This window comes from Bos taurus, chromosome X (assembly GCF_002263795.3).
Source record: "Bos taurus isolate L1 Dominette 01449 registration number 42190680 breed Hereford chromosome X, ARS-UCD2.0, whole genome shotgun sequence".
In the NCBI taxonomy this organism is placed as follows: Eukaryota; Metazoa; Chordata; class Mammalia; order Artiodactyla; family Bovidae; genus Bos; species Bos taurus.
In genome coordinates this window covers 59,698,786-59,723,336 of record NC_037357.1, presented here as the reverse complement: position 1 = coordinate 59,723,336, position 24,551 = coordinate 59,698,786, and the positions used below count along the sequence as shown (strand labels likewise).

Genomic DNA, 24,551 nt, shown 5'->3' with positions numbered 1-24,551 from the left:
TACTCAAATTATTTTTCAAAACCTCCTTGCCTATATTTATTATGTGCATTTTCCTTTCCCACTCTACATATGTTCCACATTTTGGTCTCTTTTTTTTCTATAAGTACAATTTATTCTTTATGGATAGAGGAACTTCCACAGTAATTCTCTCCCTTTTAATGCCACCACATTTATTAAAGAGCACAAATGAAATAGCTGCATACACTTAAAACACTATACAATTTTATAAGAACATTATTTTTCCTAAGAGGAGATGTTCTCATTTCTAGGAAGGGAAAGATCATAGCCATGTATATGAAGAGCCTGCAATTGACTGTGAACATTAAGTCAAATGATCAGAGGAATAAGATTTGCATTGTGGGTAGATAATGCATCTATATTTCTACTTCTTCCCTGTAAAGTAGAACTGCAAGGTTTGACTTTGTATAAACTTCTCTACTGCCTGTTAAATACATGTTGCTGCAGCTATAAAATGATTTATGAGATAGCAAAATTCTGTTTCTTTGTTCTGAATTTGGGCACAGGGAGTAGATAATCACTTATAGAGCTCTGTAATTTTCTGTAGAACTTGGAGTGTAATAGAATGAATAGCTTTGAAATATCTATTCAGTGCCTAGAAAGTAAGACACTTTTTTGAGGTGAGTATTAAACTAAATAGGAGTCCAAAGATTAGCAGTGTACTTTTTTTTTTTTTGGCAGTGTACTCTTGACTTGGCCTCTGTGTAACCAAGAAGGTCTCACCAATCTCTCTGTGCGCATGTCCTCTTTTGTAAAACAGACTTAATAATACCTCCACTCATTACTTACAGGATTGCTCTGAGAAACAAAGTAGGAAATGGAAGATATATCAATAAAAATATCCCACAATGTGGGGAATGTTGCATGATATTGCTGCTTGAGATACCTTATTTCACTCTCCCCTCAAGTCACTTTCACTGGTACCTGGTAGTCATTGCCTGTTTTTCACATCTCACTACTAAAGAAATAAACACACCAATAAGGTTGCAAGTAGGGAGAAGATAAAAATTGGAAGGTTGGCGAATAAGAAAAAATAATGACACTTCAAAATTGTAAATACCACAAATTTGTAATTGTTACAGTTTATATTGGGAGACTAATACTCTTTATATTGTTCAGACAATAGATGTTTGTTATCAGTAAGCCAAACAGAACTTATTTTGCAGGGAATAAAAATGACATGCAAATATTATATTTCACATATACAATATAAGCCTATTTCAAATATTAATGGTTTTAAACTAAAAAAATCCAATTTTTCTTCCATACAACTCATTTTGTTTAAAAAAGTGCTTCTTTTATACAAATGGAGGTGAATAAGATGTATTACTAAATATAACTACATCATTGCATTAAATGAACCTGTTTTACCTACTTAGTAAGCATGATGGGGTCTGCAGCGGTCAAACTCATTTATGAGTTCAAAGCTTCAGATTTGGCATAGATGGAAATGTTAGGCTGAATGAACCTGTCTTTACTTGATTTACCTTAATATTTCCTGCCTAGTACATAATACATAATACACAAACCTTTTACAATAAACCTTGTTTTATACAACACATGATTCTGAAATGTATGCAAAGTACACTTTTAGAAATTGAGTTATGTTAAACCTATTAGGAGAGTTTACTATTTCAGTAATTCAAGTAGTGAGTCCTTTTGTTTTGTTGAATTATATGAAATTGCTGATATTTCAGCATTGTTTATTTACATAAATGCCAATTTCATGTGATTCAATGTAATAGAAAGTGAATACTCATTCTTTTACCTTAAAACAAAGTACATCTATATATAAATAACCTATCTGTTTATATACATTTAGGCTAACATGCAATTTTTTGGAGAGTGGGGGTGAGGGAGGGAATTGCCTAGTCGGCACTTTGCATAGATGGATAAATTCAAATTATGCCCATTGATTGCTCTAGCTGCCTCTTTGAGCAGTAATATATGTTAATTAATACATTGGGGGATATAATAAAAATGAATATAAATGGAAAAGTTGTTTTCTTTACAGATGGTTTGCTATGATGAAAACATTCAGTTTGTTTTTCCAAAGACTAAATACCAGGTATGTCACCATAATGACACATCTGCATACATACATCTCCATTTATATTATCACTGGAAATTGTGAGGGGTTATGCTGCTATTTTAGTGCAATCCATGCCATGTACTTTGGTTAATGCTCAGTGAAGATCTGGATCCCATGGGGTGGTTGTGATGAAAGAGGGTGATTGTTTTCCAGGTGAGTAACCTAATCATAAATTAGGAATCTTCATCCAAGTCAGTGATTAAGGAGCAGTTTTAAACTCCTAAAATCTGGGTTGGGGAGATCAGATGGGCAGGGACTAGATGTGCAGTTTGTCTCTTCACCAGATTCAGCAACAAGGCATTGGGTATCTTGCTATTCACTGCTGTTGAAAATGTAATCAGTTCCTTCATTTATCCAGTCACTGACTTCTTAACTGTAAAGTACATTCAAATACTGTGAGCACAAAAGGCAGAGCCTGGAATGAAGAGAGATGTGTGTCCTTAAAAAGTTCTGGGGTATACTGGCATCCTTTGATGAAGTCCACGTATGGCTGCCAAAAGCTATCCTTTTAAAGGGTACATAGGGTCTGGGTGTGACTAAAGACAATTTAAACTCCCAAATGAAATAATATGAATCACTTTGCAATTTGGAAATGACAATGCCAAAAGGGGAAGAGCATGCCCTATCTGATTCTTAGCCTACCTGCTCATCTCTTCCAAATGGTACAGAATGCAGCTGCCATCTCTTATGGTGCGCTATTGTAACAGGTGTGCCAGAGGCAGGCTTGCTGCTAAGTTTAGCTCTGCATGTGGGGATTTCACACTTTGTAGCCCCTTGGAGAGGGGAGTATTGGCAAATGACTGTGTATAAAAGTAGAAAGCACTTGGGAATTTCACCATCATGCTAGATTTAGATCAAAGTAAAGGAGCCAATCTAAATTGGTAACAAACTCAAGAGCATGTCTGGTAGAGGTGCCATTAACCTAACATCCATTCCACTTCTCTCTCACTGTCACAATTCCCAAGGGAGCACCTGGTGGAAATTTGATGACCATATTTTAGGTGTAAGCGAGAACTGATTTTTTTAAAAGCAGGTAGAAATTAACATGAGTATTTTAGTTCTTTGGCAGCAAGAGTATGACCAGCCTTCTAATTTCTAATTTGTAATAAGTAAATTATTAAAAAATCAAATTGTCTCCCACTACTGGCACACTAGGGCTGTTTATGAGAATGCAATTTTTCAAAATATATTTATTTTATAGGTAATAAGTGAAACACTTCATCTTTTGGCAGGGATCAGGAAAGGAGGAACATTTTCTGGGAAAGACAAATGTGACATTTGAGGACACTGATCTCAATAAAGATTTGTTGGAGGGTATTATTTAGTCCTTTCCTCTTTTGTCTCTGTTTTTCTTACACTCAGATCTAAGAGGAGTCTAGTGATGACTGAATAGCTCTCAGATCATTTTTCAGAAAGAAAAACCTGGTACCCCAGGCTTGAGTGTTTTGTCCAAAGCCACAATCATTCAACAACAGAATACCAAGACTATTTCATTTCTGCTTTAAAGTACAGTTGAGTCTTCTTTGCCAAGGCCATCTTTAAACAAAGCTTAAATTTGAGTGCAACTCAATCATGGAGTGTGATGGGGAAGGAGAAAAGGGCAAAGAAGGTGCACGTATCATAAAATGTTCATTATCATAAGCATATTTTGACTTAATTTTCCCTTGGTTTGAGGGAAGCTCATTGTTCCAGATTTTTGTAATATATCTACCACTATCTGAGTTTTTAAAAGTCCAGTAATAGTAATAACACAGATATAAAATGCACATTTTCCCTCTCTAGATGAGTTTGTTCACTAGAAACTTACTTTTGCAAAATTGCTTTTAAAATTGAAACAGTGTCTTTAAAGACTCTGCTTTCATTTGGGACAAACCTGATGGCCATAGTTGATAAAATCACTGCTCTTTTGGGAAAGGGTTTGTGGTCCCTTCCATTAACCTCCAACATGAGTCAAGTTCATGTAACCAGAGGTGATTCTTTTGGGCCTAACTGCGAAGTTAAAACTTGTTCCTTTCTTGGGGTAACCTTTTTGAACAATCAGTCCTTTCAAAGGCAAATTTTCCTTTTTCTTGGAGTTTCCAGGGTTGTGTTTGTTTGTTTTTTAAACAACAGCTGCATATGAATTTCTGTGATCTGAGGGTTGCTCAAGGCCCAGCCTCTCTCTGGTTACCATGGAAACCTACCTTCCCAAGCAGCTACCATTTCCTATATTCTTGGCAAGGAAGGAGTCAAACCTCTTAGATATCCCATAAGCAGAGTCAAGATAAAGAATAACACAAGGAAAGGAGGAACAACTTGTTAAGTGGACAACTTGTTGATTCCTTACACAGGAAGCTACATGTAATGAAGTCAGCTTTCCTGGACATCAACATACAAGGGTTCACTGAGATCCAGTAAAGCTCACTTTCATCCTGGCTTTAAGGAGTAGGAATCCGACTCTGCATCTCTACGTCTGTGAATTGAGGAACACTTTCTGTGCTCTCAGAGGTGATGGGTGAGATGACATGTTTGAGTCGAAGGAGCATCGTGAAGAGCAGGATGAGGAGAATAGCCAAGAGGCTCAGGAATAAGCCCACATACATATACAGGTTGGAATACTTATCTGAAGTAGTGTCAACCTCTGTTGCCAGGGTGGGAAAATGGGCCCGTCCAGTGAGATTTCCATGGTACTTGAAATGTACCTCCGTCATCACTCAAGACTTGAGTTAGTACCTATTTCTAGTTGATTTCTATTGCCCTTGAGGCATTCCACAGTCACTTAGACTGTCTCTGAATATGCTGGAGGTGTTCTAACAATCTCATACACAATCAAAGCAATCACAACCAGAGCCAAGTCAATATTGCATAAGCAAGAAAATTATATTCTAATTTGGCAGTTGCCACACCATCTCTATTTTCCAGCACAGCATCCCTCTCCCAAATAGTTTTTTTTTTTATCAGAACTTCTTAACCACTTTCTTAAAATATAAATAAAATATTTTATTTTCCACAGTCCTACTCCTATAATGATTAAAATAAATATGGCAAAACTGCTTTATAATACTGGAATGAGAACAAGCATGTCTGAGTATTAAATCAGACTTTTTCTATCTTTTGGTGGAGGGAGAAAGCATTCTATTTTATCTACGGCTTATCTAATGTGTGCATTAATTATGTGAATTTAATTGGATTCTTCTGTGGGGAGATTTTCTAAAAGCTTTTGTATATTTCCAGCTCAGCATATCTGAGTTTTTGCCCTTCTTGTCTTTCTGAATCCCCCATAAGTATGGAGCTTGTAAGGTGTCTTCCCGATTGCCACAGCTTGAGGGTTGGAAGTCTAGAGAATGTAACTTTTCTACAGTTTTGTTGACATCCCTCACTGTAGGCTGGAGGGAAAGTGTTCTCAGACCTGGTAATTCTCAGATGGAGGAGGTCTCAGAGATGCTGACAGCAGTAGGTCTAGGTTCAGAAGATTTGACTCTTCAAATTCCTCAACAGATTTATTTTCCTGAAAATCAAAAACAAAAATAAAAGATTTGGGTATCTAAGAAAGAGAGATGGTGATTTCTTTTGAAATAAAAATTAACTGATATATTGCAAAATGGTTTTAGATGGGAAATTTAGTTTTAAAATGGTATCCTGAGTTTTTATCATTTTGAATGCTTTTTTTTCTAAGTGGTATACCTGTTACAAGGTTAAAGAAAAATTCCAGTCAGAGGACAGCAGCTAATAACTTGGCTAGAGTAGGACAGTGTTTTCTAAACTAACTGGTCATAAAATTCTGAAGTACTTATTAAAATATAGACCCTGAGTCCCAATCTGGACTTTCTGAATCATAATCTCCACAGTTGGGCCTGCTCACCACTCTAGAGAATCAGATTTTATTGGTCTTAGGTGGGGTCCAAGCACTGGTATTGTTAAAAAGTTCCCCAAATGGCTCTAAAGTACAGCCAGGACTGAAAACCACTGCTCTAGTTTAACCGAGAAAGCCTAGCACTGAAATGAAGATCTAAATCTAAGGATTTGTTTTTCAAACCCCAGGTCCCAGTGCCATGGGTCACTTTAACAAATTATGGAATTTTCAGGAATGCAGGCTTCCCCCAATTTTGTTTTTGTGTTCTCTGTCTCTCATTTAGGGCTGTGGGGTAAGAATACACCCCTGCCCCCAGTATTTGTAGATCAGAAGTAATTGAAAGGGTGTGTTTGTTCTGAGCAAGTAACTTCATCTTTCATTAATGGTAAAGATGGACTGTTGTCTTTATTGGCACAAACATTCCATTGTGTAAATAGGGTCAACTATTTGCTGTTGAAGGCTTCCAAAATAATTTAGCTTGTTTTTCCCAACATGAATTTTGAATATAGGTGACTAAAAAGAAAAATACAAAACATAAACTACCATCACCCGTTAAGCTTCCATGTGCAATAGCGGCAGAGAGCTGACAAGGTAGCCCAGTTCTGTCGCTTGTTAACATGCCCAAGGAGCATTAATAGAAATAGCTCCAACAATCACATTACTCTTCCTATAATCTTGATTTTTCCCCCAGCCTAGGAGCCCTTCAGCTTAAAGTTTATATTTACTAGCTCATGGTACTGTACTTTCTGTAATCTGCATGATTCTTAGCCTGCCTACCTATGGCCTCTATCACCTGTGCAGAACCACCTGGTTCACAGAAACAAGAGCAAAGGGACAGGGTATCTTTCTACTGTCTTTGGAGCTATAGGCTAGGAAACATTTTTGCAATACTTAAAGGTACATCTATTTTGATTTCTGATTCACTAACAAGTGGAAAAGGTAATTACATAGGTATCCTTTTGTTCCCTAAAAACACCAGCCCCAAAGGCAGTGGTTCATCTGAGTAGCTTGTTACAAATGCAGATTTCAAGGTCTGTTCTTGGGAGCTCTTTCTCCCCAGACCACTGGATTCTCGACCTTTCTTATTCTCCTAAATTCAGTTTTTCTCAAGAATGTCATGCATGAGCCTCCTACGTTACTTAAAATGTAGACTCCTAGGCCCTTCACCAGGCCTATTGAGTTCTAATATTTTGGATCAAGGCCCAGGAATACGTATTCTAAGCACAAGATTTTCAGGTGATCCTTTGCATATCAAGCTTTGAGAGTTAACTATCAGTTTTTCTATCTAGATATCCCAGCTAAAGAACAAAGCTAAACTGTTCTGTTGGTTGTTTGGGAACCCTACTTTTAAAAACTATTTAAAAGAGTGTCACAGAAGGAATTGTGTCCCCAAAAGAGTCATGTTGAAGTTCTAACACCAAGTACCTGCAAATGTGACCTTATTTGTAAAAAAAAAAAAAAAAGGGGGGGGGTCTTTGTAGATGTAGTCAAGTTCAAATGAGGTCATTAGGTTGGCCCTAAATCCAATATGACTGGTGTCCTCATAAGAAGAGAAAGCAGAGGTATACAGGGGGAACACAGAGGTAGAGACTGGAGTGATGCACCTACAAACCAGGGAGGGCCAAGGATTGCCAGTAAACACCAGAAGCCAGAAGAGTCAGGGAAGAATTTTACTCTACAGAGTGCAGAGAGAGCATGGCCCTGTTGATGCCTTGATTTCAGACTTCTAGCCTTCAGACCTAAGAGAATAAATTTCTGTTTTAAGCCACCTAGTTTGTAGTACTTTGTTTATAGCAGCCCTAGGAAACGAACAAATACACAGAGTGATCCCCCTGAGGCCCTAGGATTTTGGAACCTTTGGGGCAGTGTTTCTGAAGGAGGTTCCTTCATCAGAATCACCTGGAAGATTTGTCTTACAAATGCAGATTTCTAGGCCTTTCCCCTTGCTCTCTAGATCAGAGTCTCTCTGGATAGGACCCTGAAATCTATATTTGTGACAAGCTACCCATTCAGGGTTTCTAAGTACACTCTGCAAGGAATGGTTTCCAGTCCCTGCTGCCCATAGGGTCACTTACTAAACTTTTTGAAAATATGTCTATCTGGGGCCTTCCCTCAGAGGTTCTGATGCTGAAGGTTTGTGTGGGGGGAGGCCCAAACAGCTGTAGTACTTAAAGGTCCACATGTGGTTTTGATATGCAGCCAGGGCTGAGAAGCACCACTCTTCAAATAGAATGGAGTGCCTGAGAGTCAGGACTGTGACAGTCCCCAGCAGCCCACATGGAGGCATACTTTTTTCACCTGGCCTCCAGAACACAAGTAGTAGGAAAATCAACACTCACTGTTAGTGCCGTCCAAGTGGGAAAAGTCTCAAGAGTAGTATACTGTCTTTTTAGTCTCCCGTGGACCTCCAAGTACACATATTTGGATAAGTCAGACTCCCTGGTTAGGCACACTGTCGTCATGGGTGCCTCCAGGTTCTCTTTTATTTGTTTACTTAGTAACACCCATGAACAAATACCTGTGAACAAGAACCTACTGACTGTAAGATTGAGAATAATAATTTACATGATGCCTACCTATGCTCCTCCCTATCAAATTCAATATTCTGAATTTTGTTAGTCATTACCTTGCTTTTATTTACACACACACCCCATGCCTAAACACTATGTTTTTTATGTTTTTAACTTTATTAAAAAAAAAAAGTGTCAAGCTATATGTCTTCTTTGTGTTGTGCTTTTTACTCTACATTGTATCACTATATGATTTATTTATAACTATTCTTATAGGATGAAAAAGGAATAAATATTTGGTAGTCCACATATTACCTTTTAACTTTATTCCGTTCTCCTTAGCTTGGCATTCAAGGCTGTCCATGCCCTGGTCCTGGCTGACTTTAATTCCTTCCACTACCCTACTTTCCAATCAAGCTGTAATGTTCACTGACACCTATTTCCCTGCCTTCATGTTTTTGTTTGATCTGTTCCTTCTATCTTTGTATATATCTGCTTGGGGAAATGGTACCATTCTTCATAGTTCAGCTCATGAAACTGACCTTGATTTCTTATCAAATCCTAATTTCCACAGGCTCTCTATCCCTCCTAGAGAAGTTACATTCACCTAATATTGTAAGTATCTATTTTCTGTGTTTTTTCCCAAGTTGTAATTTATAAACTCCTTGACGATCTTTTTCAACCTTCCATTCACTTCCCATGTGGCTCAGTGGCAAAAGAATCCGCCTGCCAATGCAGGAGACACAGGTTCAATCCCTGGGTCAGAAAGGTCCCCCAGAGGAGAAAATAGCAACCCACTTCAGTATTCTTGCCTGGAAAATTCCATGGACAGAGGAGCCTGGCAGGCTGCAGTCCATGGGGTCATAAAGAGTCAGACTTGACTGAGCATACATGCATGCATGTGGTCCCTTATGTAACCATGCTTACAATAGCTGCTCAATAATTACTGAATAAATGCATGGATATGACTGAAGAAATGCACTTAACACTGAAAATCTGGAGAGAAGCACGGTGTTATCTCTGTTTCAATACATAATAAAGGTTGGGGAAGTGCCTGAAACTCCCTTTTTATTTCCCTCCCCAACTCTTCTATCTCTTATTGTGCAAAGAAGACTTAAATTTCTGAGTATAACCTAGAATTAAGGAATAATCATTTTTGGGGAGTTCCCTGGCAGTCTAGTGGTTAGGACTTGGCACTTTCACTGCTGTGGAGCTGGGTTCAATCCCTGGACAGGGAACTAAGATCCTGCAAGCTGTGTGCCACAACCAAAAAAAAAAAAAAGGAATAATCACTTTGTTAGAAACTTTGCTCTTGAATTATTTCAGTTCCATGATTTTAAAGGAAAACTACATGGAGTGGGTTTATGGCCTGAAGTTTTAGACAGTTCAGTTGTGTCTATAGATGCTTTTCATTAACAATTAATAATACTGCCTTTAAGACAATCAACCCTGAATTTTCCTTAAATCTAACTATTTATGAAATATTTATTAGAATTCTATGAAGCTTGAAGAATCTGTAGATAACAATACTCTCATATACAGTTTGTCAACTTCGTTAAACATTTCATTTGAGGGTTTTGAAAACTAACCATATATTTCTTAAAACCTCTGTGTCTGCAGAACACCAAACATCCTGTTCAATTCAGAGAGGTCTATCAGTTCAATTCCTTAAATCTGAAGGATTTTGAAATGAGTAGATGAAAAGTTAGATATGGGTGAAGGGGATCCTCTTTCTTAATCTGTTCCTATATCTGTGACAACTTCTCATAAAAGCTTTCCAAACAGGATCACCATAGCTCTCTTAGCTAACTATTGATGAGTTGCACAGACAATGTGATTGCTCTATTAAAAGGTCTGGACCATTTGGAAAGAAAAACAACCATGCAATTTCAAAAGAAGCCAAAATTATATTAATTCTAAAAAATCTGGTTATTTTGGAAAGACCTTTGTAAGATTATAGTATCCTACATTTTTTTCTGGAAAGATAATAAAATGAAAATCAGTCTCTAGTCTTTGTAAAAGTAATGGAAAGCTGATGAGGGATAAGGAGAGTGAGGAATAGGAAAATGGGAAAGGCATTAGGAAAAGAAGGGAGATGGAGGAAAGGGGAGAAGAAGGAAGGAAAAATGTGAGAAGGTGTGGGAAGTGCTGATAAGAGGTGGGAGAAAATGAGTGGTTAAGAGGCACAGATGAAGATAGGGTAGAAGGAAAACATTGGAAAAGAGAGGAAGGAAGGAAAGTGGGAGGGGAGATTGGGGGAAGGGAAAATGGAAAGAGATTAACTTAATAACTGGCCAATGTCCAACATTAGCCTGGACATCTGGTTTACTTCTAATGTAAATCAAAACACCTACAAGCAATGTGAATGTACCTCTGATTTTCTGATTGTATGTTTTGTCATTAACTTGGTACATAAAATTCTTGGCAAAAAAAAAAAAATCATGATTTTGGTATGAACGTTGAAATGCCAAGTCTCCGATTATGTTCAACGTCAGCACACAAAAGCAAACCTCACAAAAGCAAAATAACATACATACCCAGACCATGAATTTTGCTCCTTAAAATGAGAAGGGAATGTGAAGCTTTGCCCATCCATCAACATGGGAGAGGAATTCCTAGGGTGAAACTTATTTCTAATAAGAGAAACAAAGTTCTGTATATATTCAGACTGACACATTCAGCAAACCTTTGAGTGCAAACCAAGTACCAGGCCCCCTGTGAAGTGCTGGGGATATAGAGATGTGTAACCTCATCCCTGTTTTGGTCCTCAAGGAGCTCCCCATAGTTCCTTTTGCTTTTCTTTAATGTGATAAAGTTCTGAAATAATTGGCAATTCTATATTTTTCCAAATGACACCTGCTTATAGAATTTCAGAGCTGAAATCTCACCACATTGCTAAGGAAAATGATCAGTGAAACAACTCAGAAGAGAGTTTTGGCTCTTGCAATAGCTTTCAGGAATTAAAGCATTCTGTTCGCATTTACCTGCCCGGTGTGGGGGAGAAAAACTAAGGGGGTGGGAACTGTTAGAAAATCTAGTTCCACAGGAGCCTGTGAAAAAACAATTCCAGCCACAAGCGCTTCTTCAGTCGCTGAAGCCATTAAGTAATAAGCGTTTCAAGTGAGAGCTGCTGTTATCTTCCGAGGCAGACAGAGCCGGTTTGTCACACCTGCAGATAAATAACCGCCTTTTCACCATAAATAACATCATCATATTTCCAAGTCTCTCTTACCTTTCTCGTGGCTCATGGGATGAATGGGGCTGGTCTTTTAAGGATCCCTTTTGAAGCTTACACCGACGGGCAAGTTGTTCAGGAATATCTCTGGAATATCTGGAAAATAGAAAGAAAGCCTTGTTTTGCCAGAGAAACAGGACTATGTTCATGCAAAATACGCTTTCTCTTTCATCCTCCTGAAGAGTCAGATCTTCCCAGCGCAAAAGAGAAAAGCAACCTCTATCAGTGACTTAAAACGCCGGTTGCCACTTACAGCTTCAGAGCGCAGTTTCAGATGCCTGCTCCTTGTAAACCCCGAACAGCCAAGAGAATTGTCCCTTTGGATGTGTATATACCATCCGGAACACTTGAATGGAAGCAGCCTGAATAGTTAAGTCCCCAGTTCCTCTTTTGCAGGCAACAGTTTGGAGAGTGCGGGAAAGGTAGTGAATCAGCTCTGCTTTGCCTTAGCGGCTGGGAGCCTCAGAGGGAGGAGATAAGAGAGAAGCTCAGAAGCAAAGTTTGTCTAAGCCTTCCACTTTAACCCCTTCGAGGTTTCTTCATGAATCTGTAAGGTTAGCAAAGACTCCCTGTTTTTGTAAAAGCCTCTTCATAGAACATTTAAGGAAATAAGATCTCCTGCTCAAGACTTTTTTCATCTTAGGTTTTATAGTAATTAATATATGTGTAGAATTAAAACCAAACATGCCAGGATGTAGTGATATTTAAATAATTCCATCTTTATAAACAGTATGTGTGCATATATATTTCCCCAGGTTTGGGAAATGGTTTTTTTTTTTTGTTTGTTTGTTTGTTTTAGGAACCAACTGAATTCTTTTATTTTGAAGTTTTTGTGGAGATTTAACATCAGTCTTGGAATCTAGGTCTGAGTTTCTAATGGGGGGGGGGGTCCTAAGCTTTAAGTAGAATATCTTTAAATAAGGCATATTTATCCCAGGTATATGTGCCATTATAAGTGATTCATCCAACTGTAGTTTAAGTGCCATTACTGTGTTTTATATGGGACTTCCCAGGTGGCACTAGTGATAAAGAAACAGCCTGCCAATGCAGGAGACATAAGAGATATGGGTTCGATCCCTGGGTTGGGAAGCTCCCTTGGAGGGGGGCATGGCAACCCACTCCAGTAATCTTGCCTCAAGAATCCCATGGACTGAGAAGCCTAGCAGGCTACAGTCGATAGGGTTGCACAGAGTCAGACACGACTGAAGCCACTTAGCACGCATGCACATGTTTTATGTATTGTGGCAAGAGAAAGGAGATTAACATTTCTTGAGTGCTTACTCCATGTCAAGCATTTAATGTAGAGAATTTCATTTAATCCTTGCAACAAGTCTGTAGTTTGGATATTATTATTCTCATTTTACAAATAAGAAAACCAAGGCTTAGAGATGAAGTATATCACATAGTTTAATAAGCTTGGAGCCAGTATTTGAAAACAAGGAGCGCTATCCCAAAGTCTCTGCTCTTTTCTCTGTAGCAGTAGTTCTGAACCTTTGGTGGGTGTTCGACTGCTTTGAGAACTTAATGAAAGCTATGGATTGTCCACTTTCTTAGAAATAGGCATATAATTTCTGTGCTCCATGGCCTCCTGGTTAAGAACAGCTGAATGTCCTCATGTCACTTTTCTAATATTATAGTGATATTAGTGCCTTGTTCATCCAAAAACTCATGGTCATCAACAATTTTTATTATGGAATTAATAATAATAGTATATAATAATAATGTGGACTTCCTTGGTGGCTCAGACAGTAAAGAATCTGCCTGCAATGCATGCAGGAGACCCAGGTTTGATCCCCAGGTCTGGAAGATCCCCTGGTGAAGGGAATAGCTACCCTCTCCAGTATTCTTCCCTGAAAAATTCCATGGACATAAGAGTCTGGCAGGTTACAGTCCATGGGGTTGCAAAGAGATGGACAAGACTGAGCAACTAACACTTTCAATTTCATAATAATAATAGCATAATAATGTATAATACCAATTTTTAAGAAATTACTGCAGTGCTTTTTCCTTTTCCCCAAATTCTCTTTAACAAATCTTGCATCTTTTATCTTTTCATTTCCCTCATTCTAGCACTTACAATGGGTTAAGACTCTCCTTGAAATCACCAGCATAGTCTAATACCTTGTGGAGTAGGAAAACTGGAATATGGAAAACTGGAGTAGTATGCTCAAGATTCATGAAACTACAGGGTAAACATGATGCATTTTTCGAGAGGATCAATTTTACTTGAAATTTCAGATAGGAAGAACATAGGCAATTTGAGTGATAATTTTCAAGATAGTTTATATAACAATGAAACCATATTGTGGAATAAAATCCAAATGTTGTATACACTTTTTTTTACCAAGCATGAGACTTCAGAGAAATATTGCACTTGCAGTGGTGCTTCATTGGGCTAGCCAGACTTCTCCAGGGATATACGTTCATTCTATTCTGCCATTTGGAATAATTTGGTGAACAAGTTTGAAGATCATGTTGTAATGAAATGATGATGGATTTTGAAATCAGATAGACCTAGGTTTCAGCCTCACCTTTAATCTATATTTTCTGGGTTACCTTGAGATAGTCAATTAATTTCTTAGTTTTATTATTTTAAAGGAAGGGAAAAACTCTCTTCATGAGTATTAGAAGAGAAAACATCTCTAAAACTACATGGTAGATGCTCAGTAAAGAATGAAGTTACTTGAATATAACTGGAGATCATTAGAGATAGTCTAATGTTTCCTACCTAATTAGGAAAAAAAAAAAGGCTTAGGTAAAAATAAAATAAAATTAAAAAAAAAAAAGAAAAAAAAAGGCTTAGGTAACATGATATTAAAATTTAAATTTCCAGAAAGACATAGATGGCCTACAATAGATGGGAAATTCCAAAGCCAGATCATGATATATAGAATTTACAAAGGAAATGTTCCAGAACAGAGTCCAAGAAATTAAAAGAAGTCTCATTGTGGAGGAGAGTGGGGGGAAAACTTGTGAAAACACATCTCTGAAGAGATCTGTTGGCAGGCTAAGACTCCACTCCACCTTCTACAGGAATGCTGGAATGGTGGAGGTATTACCTCCTTCACCTCAACAGTAGGGAGAGGGATTTCTCCAGACCACTCAGAGAGCTTGACATATGTTCTCTGCAGTAGAGGCCGAGAATTGGAGCTGCATATTCTGAGAAAGCGAACATGGTCATTGGCAGGAGGATAGGGTTGACTGTGTTGGGACTGGCCAGCATTCCAAGAATTTATCAGGCAAGGGATGTTTGAGGATTTCCTGGGAATCAATCAAAAGGGTGCCATGCTAGAGATAGGGAGAACAAATGTGGGGTCACACTGGACACAGTCTATTAGAACCACCTAGATGTAGAGAACCTAGCAAAAGAAAAAAAAAAAAAAAAAAGGCTGGAGATAACTGTTGGATTCCTAGGGGTGGAGGGAAGAGCTGTAAACTACCAACCTGGATATAAATTATAAACCCAGGTCTCCCAAATAGTATTGCTGAGTGATCCTCAGTCATGAGGACATTTGAAGAACCCAAAGAAGATCCAGAGACCTAGAGAGTAGGAAGCCATTTCTTCTACCAAAGAAGAAATGACCAATCCCTTTACCTCTTGTCCTTCTTCCTGCTTCCACCTTGGTGAGGGTCCAAATCAGAGCTGGCAAGTGGGAAGAGAAAGAAGAAAAGCTATCATCCCCCTCTTCAAAGGCAGATGGCCAACACCTATAGGCCTCAGTGTGGGGTGGGAGGGCAGACCTTATTTCTTAGTAAAACTTGAAGAGTTTGATTAATATATTTGACTGAATATGTCCTGATTACTGAATCAAGACTGTGTTTTGTGATTTCGAGTGATTTTAAGACTGTTTATTCTTGAAGGAATGAACAGAAAAGTCATAGGCCTTGTCCAAGTTTCCATCCAAGGTCAGAGAAATTTTATACCAAAGGAGTATATTTTATTGGACATTGGGAGACAAAATAAAGTTGTGTTTTGATTCTATCATTAATTATACTTTAAAAAATGCTGGCTATAAACGTTAATTCATTCCTTCATTCAGTGAATATCTGAATGCCTATGTGTGAGGCATTGTGCTAAGAACAGGACATACTATGAAATGAAAAATAGTCCTTACCCTCAAATTGTTTATGATCTATGGCAGGGGTCAGCAAATGCTGAACTTTTTCCATAAAGGGCCAGATAGTAAATATTTTAGGTTTTGAGGGACACTTAAGATCTCTGTTGCATATTCTTCTTTTTTAAAAAATCAATTCTATAAAAATGCAGAACCATTCTTGGGAGCTAAAAAGAGGTCACAGGTCAGATTTAGCCCACAGGCCCTTGTTTGCTGGCTCCTAATGTGTGGAAGAAACAAATTTTTTAAAACCACCAATTATCATACATTTCTTATGTTTGAAGTTGTATTTAGGATCCTTGGGGAGGAGATACAGGAGAGCATTACCTAACTCTAGAGAACTGCGACTTCCTGGAAGTGGCAATATGGATTAGAGATCTGAAGGATGAGTAAGAATTGGTCAGGGTTACAGGAGGTGAGTGTTATTCAAGGCAGAGGGTGTTGCCTATCCAGAGGCACCAAAGCTTGACAGAGCTTAGTTCACTTTAGAAACTACAGAAGGGAAAACTGAATTTTACAGAGGTTAAATACTTTGTTCAATATCACACAGCTAGTAAGTGATGGAGCTTAAAATCTTAACCCAGGTGTGCCTGAGTCTAAACCTATGCTCCTAACCACTGTATCATACTTCTGCCCTGGTACTAAAGCTGTTTCTATCTAAGATCCACTTCTTACTTTCTGCAAATCAGCAGCTCTTTCTGGCTCACTTCTGATTCCCCTGGGGGTAAAAATGTCAAAGTTCTAGAAGGGCTTGCAAGACCTTAAAAATAAAAAAGTGAATCGATAATGTTGGATTGTCATGATTAGAATTCTAATTCTCCCTTTTAAAAATAACCCTTTAACCCAGTAAAACCTAGCTCAAGCTACTCAAATTCAGAGCTTGCTTATTTCTTTTTTTACAAGAAGGATCCCCCCACCCCCAGCCTCAGCAGCCTCTGTAGCTAAGCTCTAGCACTATGATAATGTAATTTCTTACCTTCTTGTTATAGATTTATAATGAGATAATAGTACTCTCTGACTTGGATTACATATGGTGATTGGTCCAAGTACTGCTCCTATTTTCACCACTCATATTGATGACCTTGGCCAAATGAGTTTACTAAGTACAGATTAAATCTGTCAATGTTTTAAATTGATTATTTGGTGGATTTTTATTTTCCCCATGGTTTGGAAAGCTAGGTTAGCCATGTAGCAGCTACCCCTTGGAAACGCTCACCTTAAAGTCTGCCATGCATGTATATTTCACATCATACTCTTATGGTACACCTTAAACATATATATATATATATATATATATATATATATATATATGTATATGTATATTTATTTATAAACTTATATGGCTGTTGTTTTTCAGTTGCTAAGTCATGTCCAACTCTTTGTGACCCCATGAACTACAGCACGCCAGGCTTCCCTGTACTCACTATCTCCCTGACTTTGCTCAAACTCATGTCCTTGGAGTCAGTGATGCCATCCAACCATCTCATCCTTTGTTGACTCCTCCTCTTGCTCTCAATCTTTCCCAGCATCAGGGTCTTTTCCAATGAATTGGCTCCTTGCATCATGGCCAAAGTGTTGGAGCTTCAGCTTCAGCACCAGTCCTTCCAATGAATATTCAGGGTTGATTTCCTTTAGGATTGACTGGTTTGATCTCCTTGCAGTCCAAGGGACTCTCAAGAGTCCTCTCCAAAACCACAGTTTGAAAGAAACAATTCTTCAGTGCTCAACCTTCTTTAGGGTCCAGCTCCCACAGCCATATATGACTACTGGAAAAACCAAAGCTTTGACTATACAGACCTTTGTCAGCAAAGTAATATCTCTGCTCTTTAACACACTGTCTAGGTTTGTCATTGCTTTGCTTCCAAGGAGCAAGTGTCTTTTAATTTCATGGCAGCAGTCACCATCTGCATTGATTTTGGAGCCCAAGAAAATAAAATCTTAGACTGTTTCCAGGTTTTCCCCATCTATTTGCCATGAAGTGATAGGAGCAGATGTCATGATCTTTGTTTTTTGAATGATATATTGGTGCTTATACATACACACACACACACACACACACACACACACACACACACATTGGGGCTTCCCTGGTGGCTCAGATGGTAAAGAATCTGCCTACAATGCAAGAGACCTGAGTTCTATCCCTAGAAAATCCCCTGGAGAAGAAAATTGCTACCCGCTCCTGTATTCTTGCCTGGAGAATTCCATGGACAGAAGAGCCTGGCAGGCTACAGTCCATGGAGTCACAAAGAGTCGGACACAACTTAGAGACTAACACACACACACATGTATTTCACATTGTACACCTTACACTTCACATGTTATGTATCAGTCTGTTGTTGTTCAGTCGCTAAATCATGTCTAACTCTTTGCAACCTCATGGACTGTAGCACACCGGGCTTCCCCACTGGGCTTCCCTATTATCTCCTGGAGTTTGTTCAAGTGGTGCTGCTATCTATCTCATCCTCTATTGCTCCCCTTCTCCTGCCCTCAATCTTTCCCAGCATCAGAATTTTTTCCAGTGAGTAGGCTCTTTGCATTGTGGCCAAAGTACTGGAGCATCAGCATCAATCCTTCCAGTGAACATTAAGGGCTGATTTACTTTAGGATTGAGTGTTTTGATCTTCTTGTAGTCCAAGAAAAGCCCAAGAAAAGCAAATCTGTGCCTGCTTCCACTTTTTCCCCATCTATTTGCCATGAAGAGATGGGACTGAATGTTACGGTCTTAATTTTTTGAATGTTGAGTTTTACGCCAGCTTTTTTTTTTTTTTTTTTTAATATTTGAAATACAACTTTATTCTGATTCTAAACGAAAAAGAATGGGAATGACAGTAACAAACAAGATTCCACCTCTCAATATTGTCATGTGACTATAGCAGTCTTATATTTGAAATGCAAGGAGGAAACAGCTGTGTTCCAAAACACCTAAATATCCAGGTCCAAAAAAATGAAGGTTTTTTTTTAAACTGCCACATTCAGTCCAAAGCCCATCCATCTCCTTCAGCATCCAAAGATTAAGCAATATGTTCTGTTTAGCTATGTAATAAAGTAGCAAACATGCTGCACCACTGACATCACAGAACAGTTGCGAATAAAACTGGACTTCTGATGCTGGGCCCCAGCTTCACTTTCTCACAGGTCATCATCTTCATCCAGGAGAGCAGTTGTCTGAGCAACCTGTAAATTGTGCTTGTACTGTGCTGCCAAGGCTGGGTCCATGACCACTTTGGCAGGGCAAGAGCAGGCATGGTGACAAACTCCAGGTAATGGTCTCCGATCAGTTTTCTAGCAAGCCAGAGGAAGGGCTTTTCAAAGCTGTAGTTACTTTTGGCAGAAATGTCATAGTACTGAAGATTCTTCTTTCGGTGGAAGACAATTGACTTTGCCTTAACCTTTCTGTCCATAATACATACTTTGTTGCCACACAGCACAATCAGAATGTTCTCACACACTCGTACCAGATCTCTATACCAATTAGGCACATTCTTGTAAGCAACCCTTGATGTTACAGCAAACATTATAATGGCACACCGAGCTTGTATGTAATAGCCATCTCTCAGTCCACCAAATTTCTCCTCACCAGTTGTATCCCATACATTGAACTTAATCGGTCCTCTGTTGGTATGGAACACAAGAGGATGGACCTCAACACCCAAGGTAGCTACATGCTTCTCTAATTCACCAGATGACGTTTCACAAATGTAGTTTTTCCAATAACACCTTCACCAACCAAAACATGTTTGAACTGAACTTGGAGTTCTCCTTGGCCAGTCATTGCAATGTTACTTCCAGAAATGTCTCTGCACTTGTCTGACTGCTAAGCCAGCTTTTTCACTCTCCTTTTTCATTTTCATTAAGAGGCTCTTTAGTTCCTCTTCACTTCCTGCCATGAGAGTGGTATCATCTGCATATCTGAGCTTGTCGATATTTCTCCCAGGAATCTTGATTTCTGCTTGTGATTCATCCAGTCCGGCTTTTCCCATGATGTACTCTGCATATAAGTTAAATAAGCAGGGTAGCAATATATAGCCTTGTTGTACTCCTTTCCCAATTTTGAACCAGTGGTTCCATGTCCAATTCTAACTTATTTCTTGACCCACATACAATTTTCTCAGGAGACAGGTAAGGGATCTCCCATCTCTTTAAGAATTTTCCACAGTTTGTTGTGATTCACATAAAGGCTTTAGCATTGTCAATGAAGCAGAAGTAGATGTTTTCCTGGAATTCCCTTACTTTCTCCAAGATCCAACAAATGTTGGCAATTTGATCTCTGGTTCCTCTGCCTCTTCGAAATCCAAATTGTACATCTAGAAGTTCTTGGTTCACATAACTGTTGAAGACTAGCTTGAAGGATTTTGAGCATTACTTTGCTATCATGTGAAATGAGCACGATTGTACAGTAGTTTGAGCATTCTTTGGTATTGCCTTTCTTTGGGATTGGAATGAAGACTGACTTTTTCCAGTCCTGTGGCCACTGCTGAGTTTTCCAAATTTGCTGACATATTGAGTGCAGCACTTTAACAGCATCATCTTTTAGGATTTGAAATAGCTCAATTGGAATTCCATCATCTCCACTAGCTTTGTCCTTAGTAATGCTTCCTAAGACCCATTTGACCTCACTTTCCAGGATATATGGCTCTATGTGGTGACCACACCATTGTGGTTATCCAAGTCATTAAGACCTTTTTTGTATAGTTCTTCTGTATATTCTTGAAACTTCTTAATCTCTTCTGCTTCTGTTTGGTCCTTACCATTTCTGTCCTTTATTGTACCCATCCTTACATGAAATATTCCCTTGATATCTCCAGTTTTCTTGAAGAGATCTGTAGTCTTTCCCATTTTATTAATTTCCTCTATGTCTTTGCATTGTTCACTTAAGAAGGCCTTCTTACATCTCATTGCTATTCTTTGGAACTCTGCATTCAGTTGGGTATATCTTTGCTTTTCTCCCTTGCCTTTCATTTCTCTTCTTTCATCAATTATTTGTAAAGCCTCCTCAGAAGTCTTCATTATGACCCATTGGACATCGTGGGTGGCCCTGCATGGCATAGGTTCTTTGAGTTACTCAAGCCCCTTCACCATGCTAAGCCTGTGATACATGAAAGGTATATGTTATTTACATCTTAACAAAGCTGAAAAATAAAATAATGCTTAAAAAGGGACTATATTGAAGTTCACTGTTCTAATGTTTCAGTATCCTATAAAATGGGCTTTTATTACTAAATCAACTGAATGTCATCACAGCAATATATATGATACTTCCAGAAGAAATAAAGTAAATAGCAAAGTGAGAGCTCAAACTTAAATCAAAACAGGTTTATAGGGAGTTCCCTGGTGGTCCAGTGGTCAAAACCTGGCACTTTCACTGCCAAGGGTCCAGGTTCAATCCCTGGATGGGGGCCTAAGATCCTGCAAGCTGTGCAGCATGGCCAAAAAGAAACAAAACAAAAAACAGATTTATGCAATTCAATAAATTAAAGACAGCAGATTGATTACATACATATATTACCTCTTCATCTCAAGATAGCAAAAGAATGCAAAAGATATAAATTCATGATGTTGAAGAGAATGGAAAAGGAGCCATTAGTGGATGAAACTTGGATAAAAGCTGGAAAGCAGATGGAGGTGTAGGAACTGACAAAGTAGTATAGAAGAAGCTACAGTTTACAATACTTGCAGAGGGGTGATACAGTGAAAGAGAAAGTCACCCTTCTCTGCATAAATGCTACATTTGAAAAAAAAGAATGAGTGAGATGTAAGGCATAAGGGTTGGAGAAGGGATAAATTATTACAGATTTTTTTAATAAGTCATTTTTATAGATTCCTCCATTACCCACCCCCCACCCAGTCTGGTAGACAGAATACCTTGTAGTCAGAAATGTCCTCCATGAGCTCCAAAAATTGACGTTATTCTTTAAAGAGATTGAGAGGTCCAAGAGAAAAGGCCTCCACATTTTTTTGCATTTAGAAAATCCAACAACAAAATGACTAGCTCCCTATTCATGTATATGAAGTTCCCAAACACTTTTTTTTACTGTCTCATTCTTCCATGTGAACAAAAGAATCAATGATCACCAAATATTTAAGGAAAACTTTCAACATGAAAGAATGATGTACAGATAGAAAAAAAAAAATCAAGGGCTCTTGAGAGACAAAAGAGAGAAGAGAGGCAAAACACTCTAATTAGTAAACTCAGAGAGATTCAAGGAAACATTTCATTTATATAACAGAAATAGGATATCTGAAAATAAATAATAAGAGGTCAAACAAAAAAATTAAATTAAAAAATATGATTATTGAGATGTAATTCAAGGGAAGTTGGAAGAGTTGAGGAAATATAAAAGAAAGCACAGAAAGACTAAAAGAAGGAAAATGAGATAGAAAATAACATGGTATACAGAAGGAAAATTAGGGAGATTCAACATTTGACTAATAGTAATTCAAGAGAGAACAAAGTAGAGAGAATTATCAAAGAAATTTTCAGAGTATATTCTTATGAAATATCAGAGTAAAAAGTATAAAGATATCGTCAAAGCTTCCAGAGAGAAAATAGTAACCTACAAAGAAATGAGAATGATATTGACCTTGGTGTTCTTTATTTGAATTAAAGTCTAGTTGATTTACAATGTCATGTTATTTTCAGGTGTATAGCACAGTGATTCAGTTATGTATATATATTCTTTTTCAGATTCTTTTCCCATATGGTTGTTGTTTAGTCACTAAGTCGTGTCCAAATCTTGCCAGGCCCCTCTCTCCATGGGATTCTCCAGGCAAGAATACTGGTTGCCATTTCCTTCTCCAGGGGATCTTCCTAACACAGAAATCGAACCAGGGTCTCCTGCATTGCAGGCAGATTCTTTACTGACAGAGCTATGAGGGAAGTCTCTTTTCCCATATAGATTATTACAAAATACTGAGTTTAGTTCCCTGTGCTATACAGTAGGTCCTTATCGGTTATCTACTTTATATATAGTAGTGTGTATATGTTAACCTCCTAATATTATCTTGCTCCCACCCCTTTCCCCTTTGTTAACCATAAGTCTGTTTTCATCTATTTCTGTTTTGTATATACATTCATTTGTATCTTTCTTTTTTTTTTTAGATTTCACATATAAGCAACATTATATGATACTTGTTTTTCTCTGTCTCGCTTACTTCACTTAGTATGATAATCTCTAGGTCCATCCATGTTCCCAAAAATGGCATTAATTCATTCTTTTTATGGCTGAGTAATATTCCATTGTAAATGTATACTACATCTTCTTTATTCATTAAAAAAAAAAAATCAATGGACATTTAGATTGCTTCCATGACTTGGCTGTGGACAGTGCTAAAGTGAACATTGGGGTGCATGTATCTTTTAGAATTATAGGAGGTAACTACAAGAAGAAACAGCCAAACAAATAGAGGGGGCTGTCCTGGGTGGGGGTGGGTACATAAATATGAGATGTGGTGTGGTGGAACAGATATCCGTTGCTTTGCACTGTAAGCCCTCCTTTATTCTATTATGTTTTAACCTTGGGTGTGTATTACTTTGGTAAATACTTTTGAATTATTTAAGAAATTGAGCTATTGTTTTTTTTTTTTTTTCCAGTTTCTTGTCCAATGAAGATGGTCATCATAGATAATGAGATTTAGAGCAGAAAAAATTTCATTATCAAGCATTTGTTGAACACTTATTATTTGCCTAGCACCCTTCCAAGTGCTAAGGTGTCTTAAACATTCCACAAGGAGCTTGAAACCTAGTTGGGCAGAGCAAACCAGTACTTGAATAATTAGAGGATGAAAATACATAGTAAATTTAGTGTACTAAATTATGCCCATTAAAAGAATCTGGTGGCAGGAAGATGAAATTAGTTTGGATTGAAATTAGGAAGGGCTTTGGGTAGATCTGGGGTTTATTTCTAGCCATAAATGATGGAAAAGATAGGAATAGGTCTAGAAGATAAGTGTGTTAGGGAAGGGAAAGACACTATGAACAATGACCTAGCTTTTTATTTACTCATTTTTTCTACTTTGCTATGTATTATTAGGTAGAAATTTTTATCCTCTGTAATATCAGTAAAATGCTTTCTCTTTAAATCTCTCTAATATAACAACAGACTGGTTCCAAATTGGGAAAGGAATATGTCAAGGCTGTATATTGTCACCCTGCTTATTTAACTTATATGCAGAGTACATCATGAGAAATGCTGGGCTGGAAGAAGCACAAGTTGGAATCAAGATTGCTGGGAGAAATATCAGTAACCTCAGATATGCAGATGATGCCACCCTTATGGCAGAAAGTGAAGAAGAACTAAAGAGCCTCTTGATGAAAGTGAAAAAGGAGATTGAAAAGTTGACTTAAAACTCAACATTTAGAAAACGAAGATCAAGACATCTGGTCCCATCACTTCATGGCAAATAGATAGGGAAACAATGAGAACAGTGAGAGACTTTATTTTCTCGGGCTCCAAAGTCCCTGCAGATGGTGACTGCAGCCATGAAGTTAAAAGACGCTTGCTCCTTGGAAGAAATGTTACGACCAACCTAGACAGCATATTCAAAAGCAGAGACATTACTTTGCCAACAAAGGTCTACCTAGTCAAATCTATGGTTTTTCTAGTAGTCATGTATGGATGTGAGAGTTGGACTATAAAGAAAGCTGAGGGCCAAAGAAATTGATGCTTTTGAACTGTGGTGTTGTAGAAGACTCTTGAGAGTCCCTTGGACTGCAAGGAGATCCAACCAGTCCATCCTAAAGGAAATC

At 38.1% G+C, this 24,551-nt stretch overlaps 2 protein-coding genes and 1 pseudogene across 6 annotated transcripts in view; 1 reads left to right on the top strand and 2 right to left on the bottom strand.

Moving 5' to 3' along the window:
• DCX (doublecortin) overlaps window positions 1-24,551 on the top strand; it is a 407,667-nt gene that overhangs the window by 149,042 nt on the left and 234,074 nt on the right. The window lies entirely within an intron of this gene.
• Window positions 1,182-12,133, bottom strand: SERTM2 (serine rich and transmembrane domain containing 2). The gene is made up of 3 exons (NM_001354520.1): window positions 11,941-12,133; window positions 11,685-11,783; window positions 1,182-5,597 (listed from the first exon to the last, which is right to left on the bottom strand). Exon 3 carries the CDS (start codon window positions 4,798-4,800, stop codon window positions 4,528-4,530), a length of 273 nt encoding a protein of 90 aa, NP_001341449.1. The 5' UTR covers window positions 4,801-5,597; window positions 11,685-11,783; window positions 11,941-12,133; the 3' UTR covers window positions 1,182-4,527.
• Window positions 18,912-19,915, bottom strand: LOC787956 (GTP-binding nuclear protein Ran-like; annotated as a pseudogene).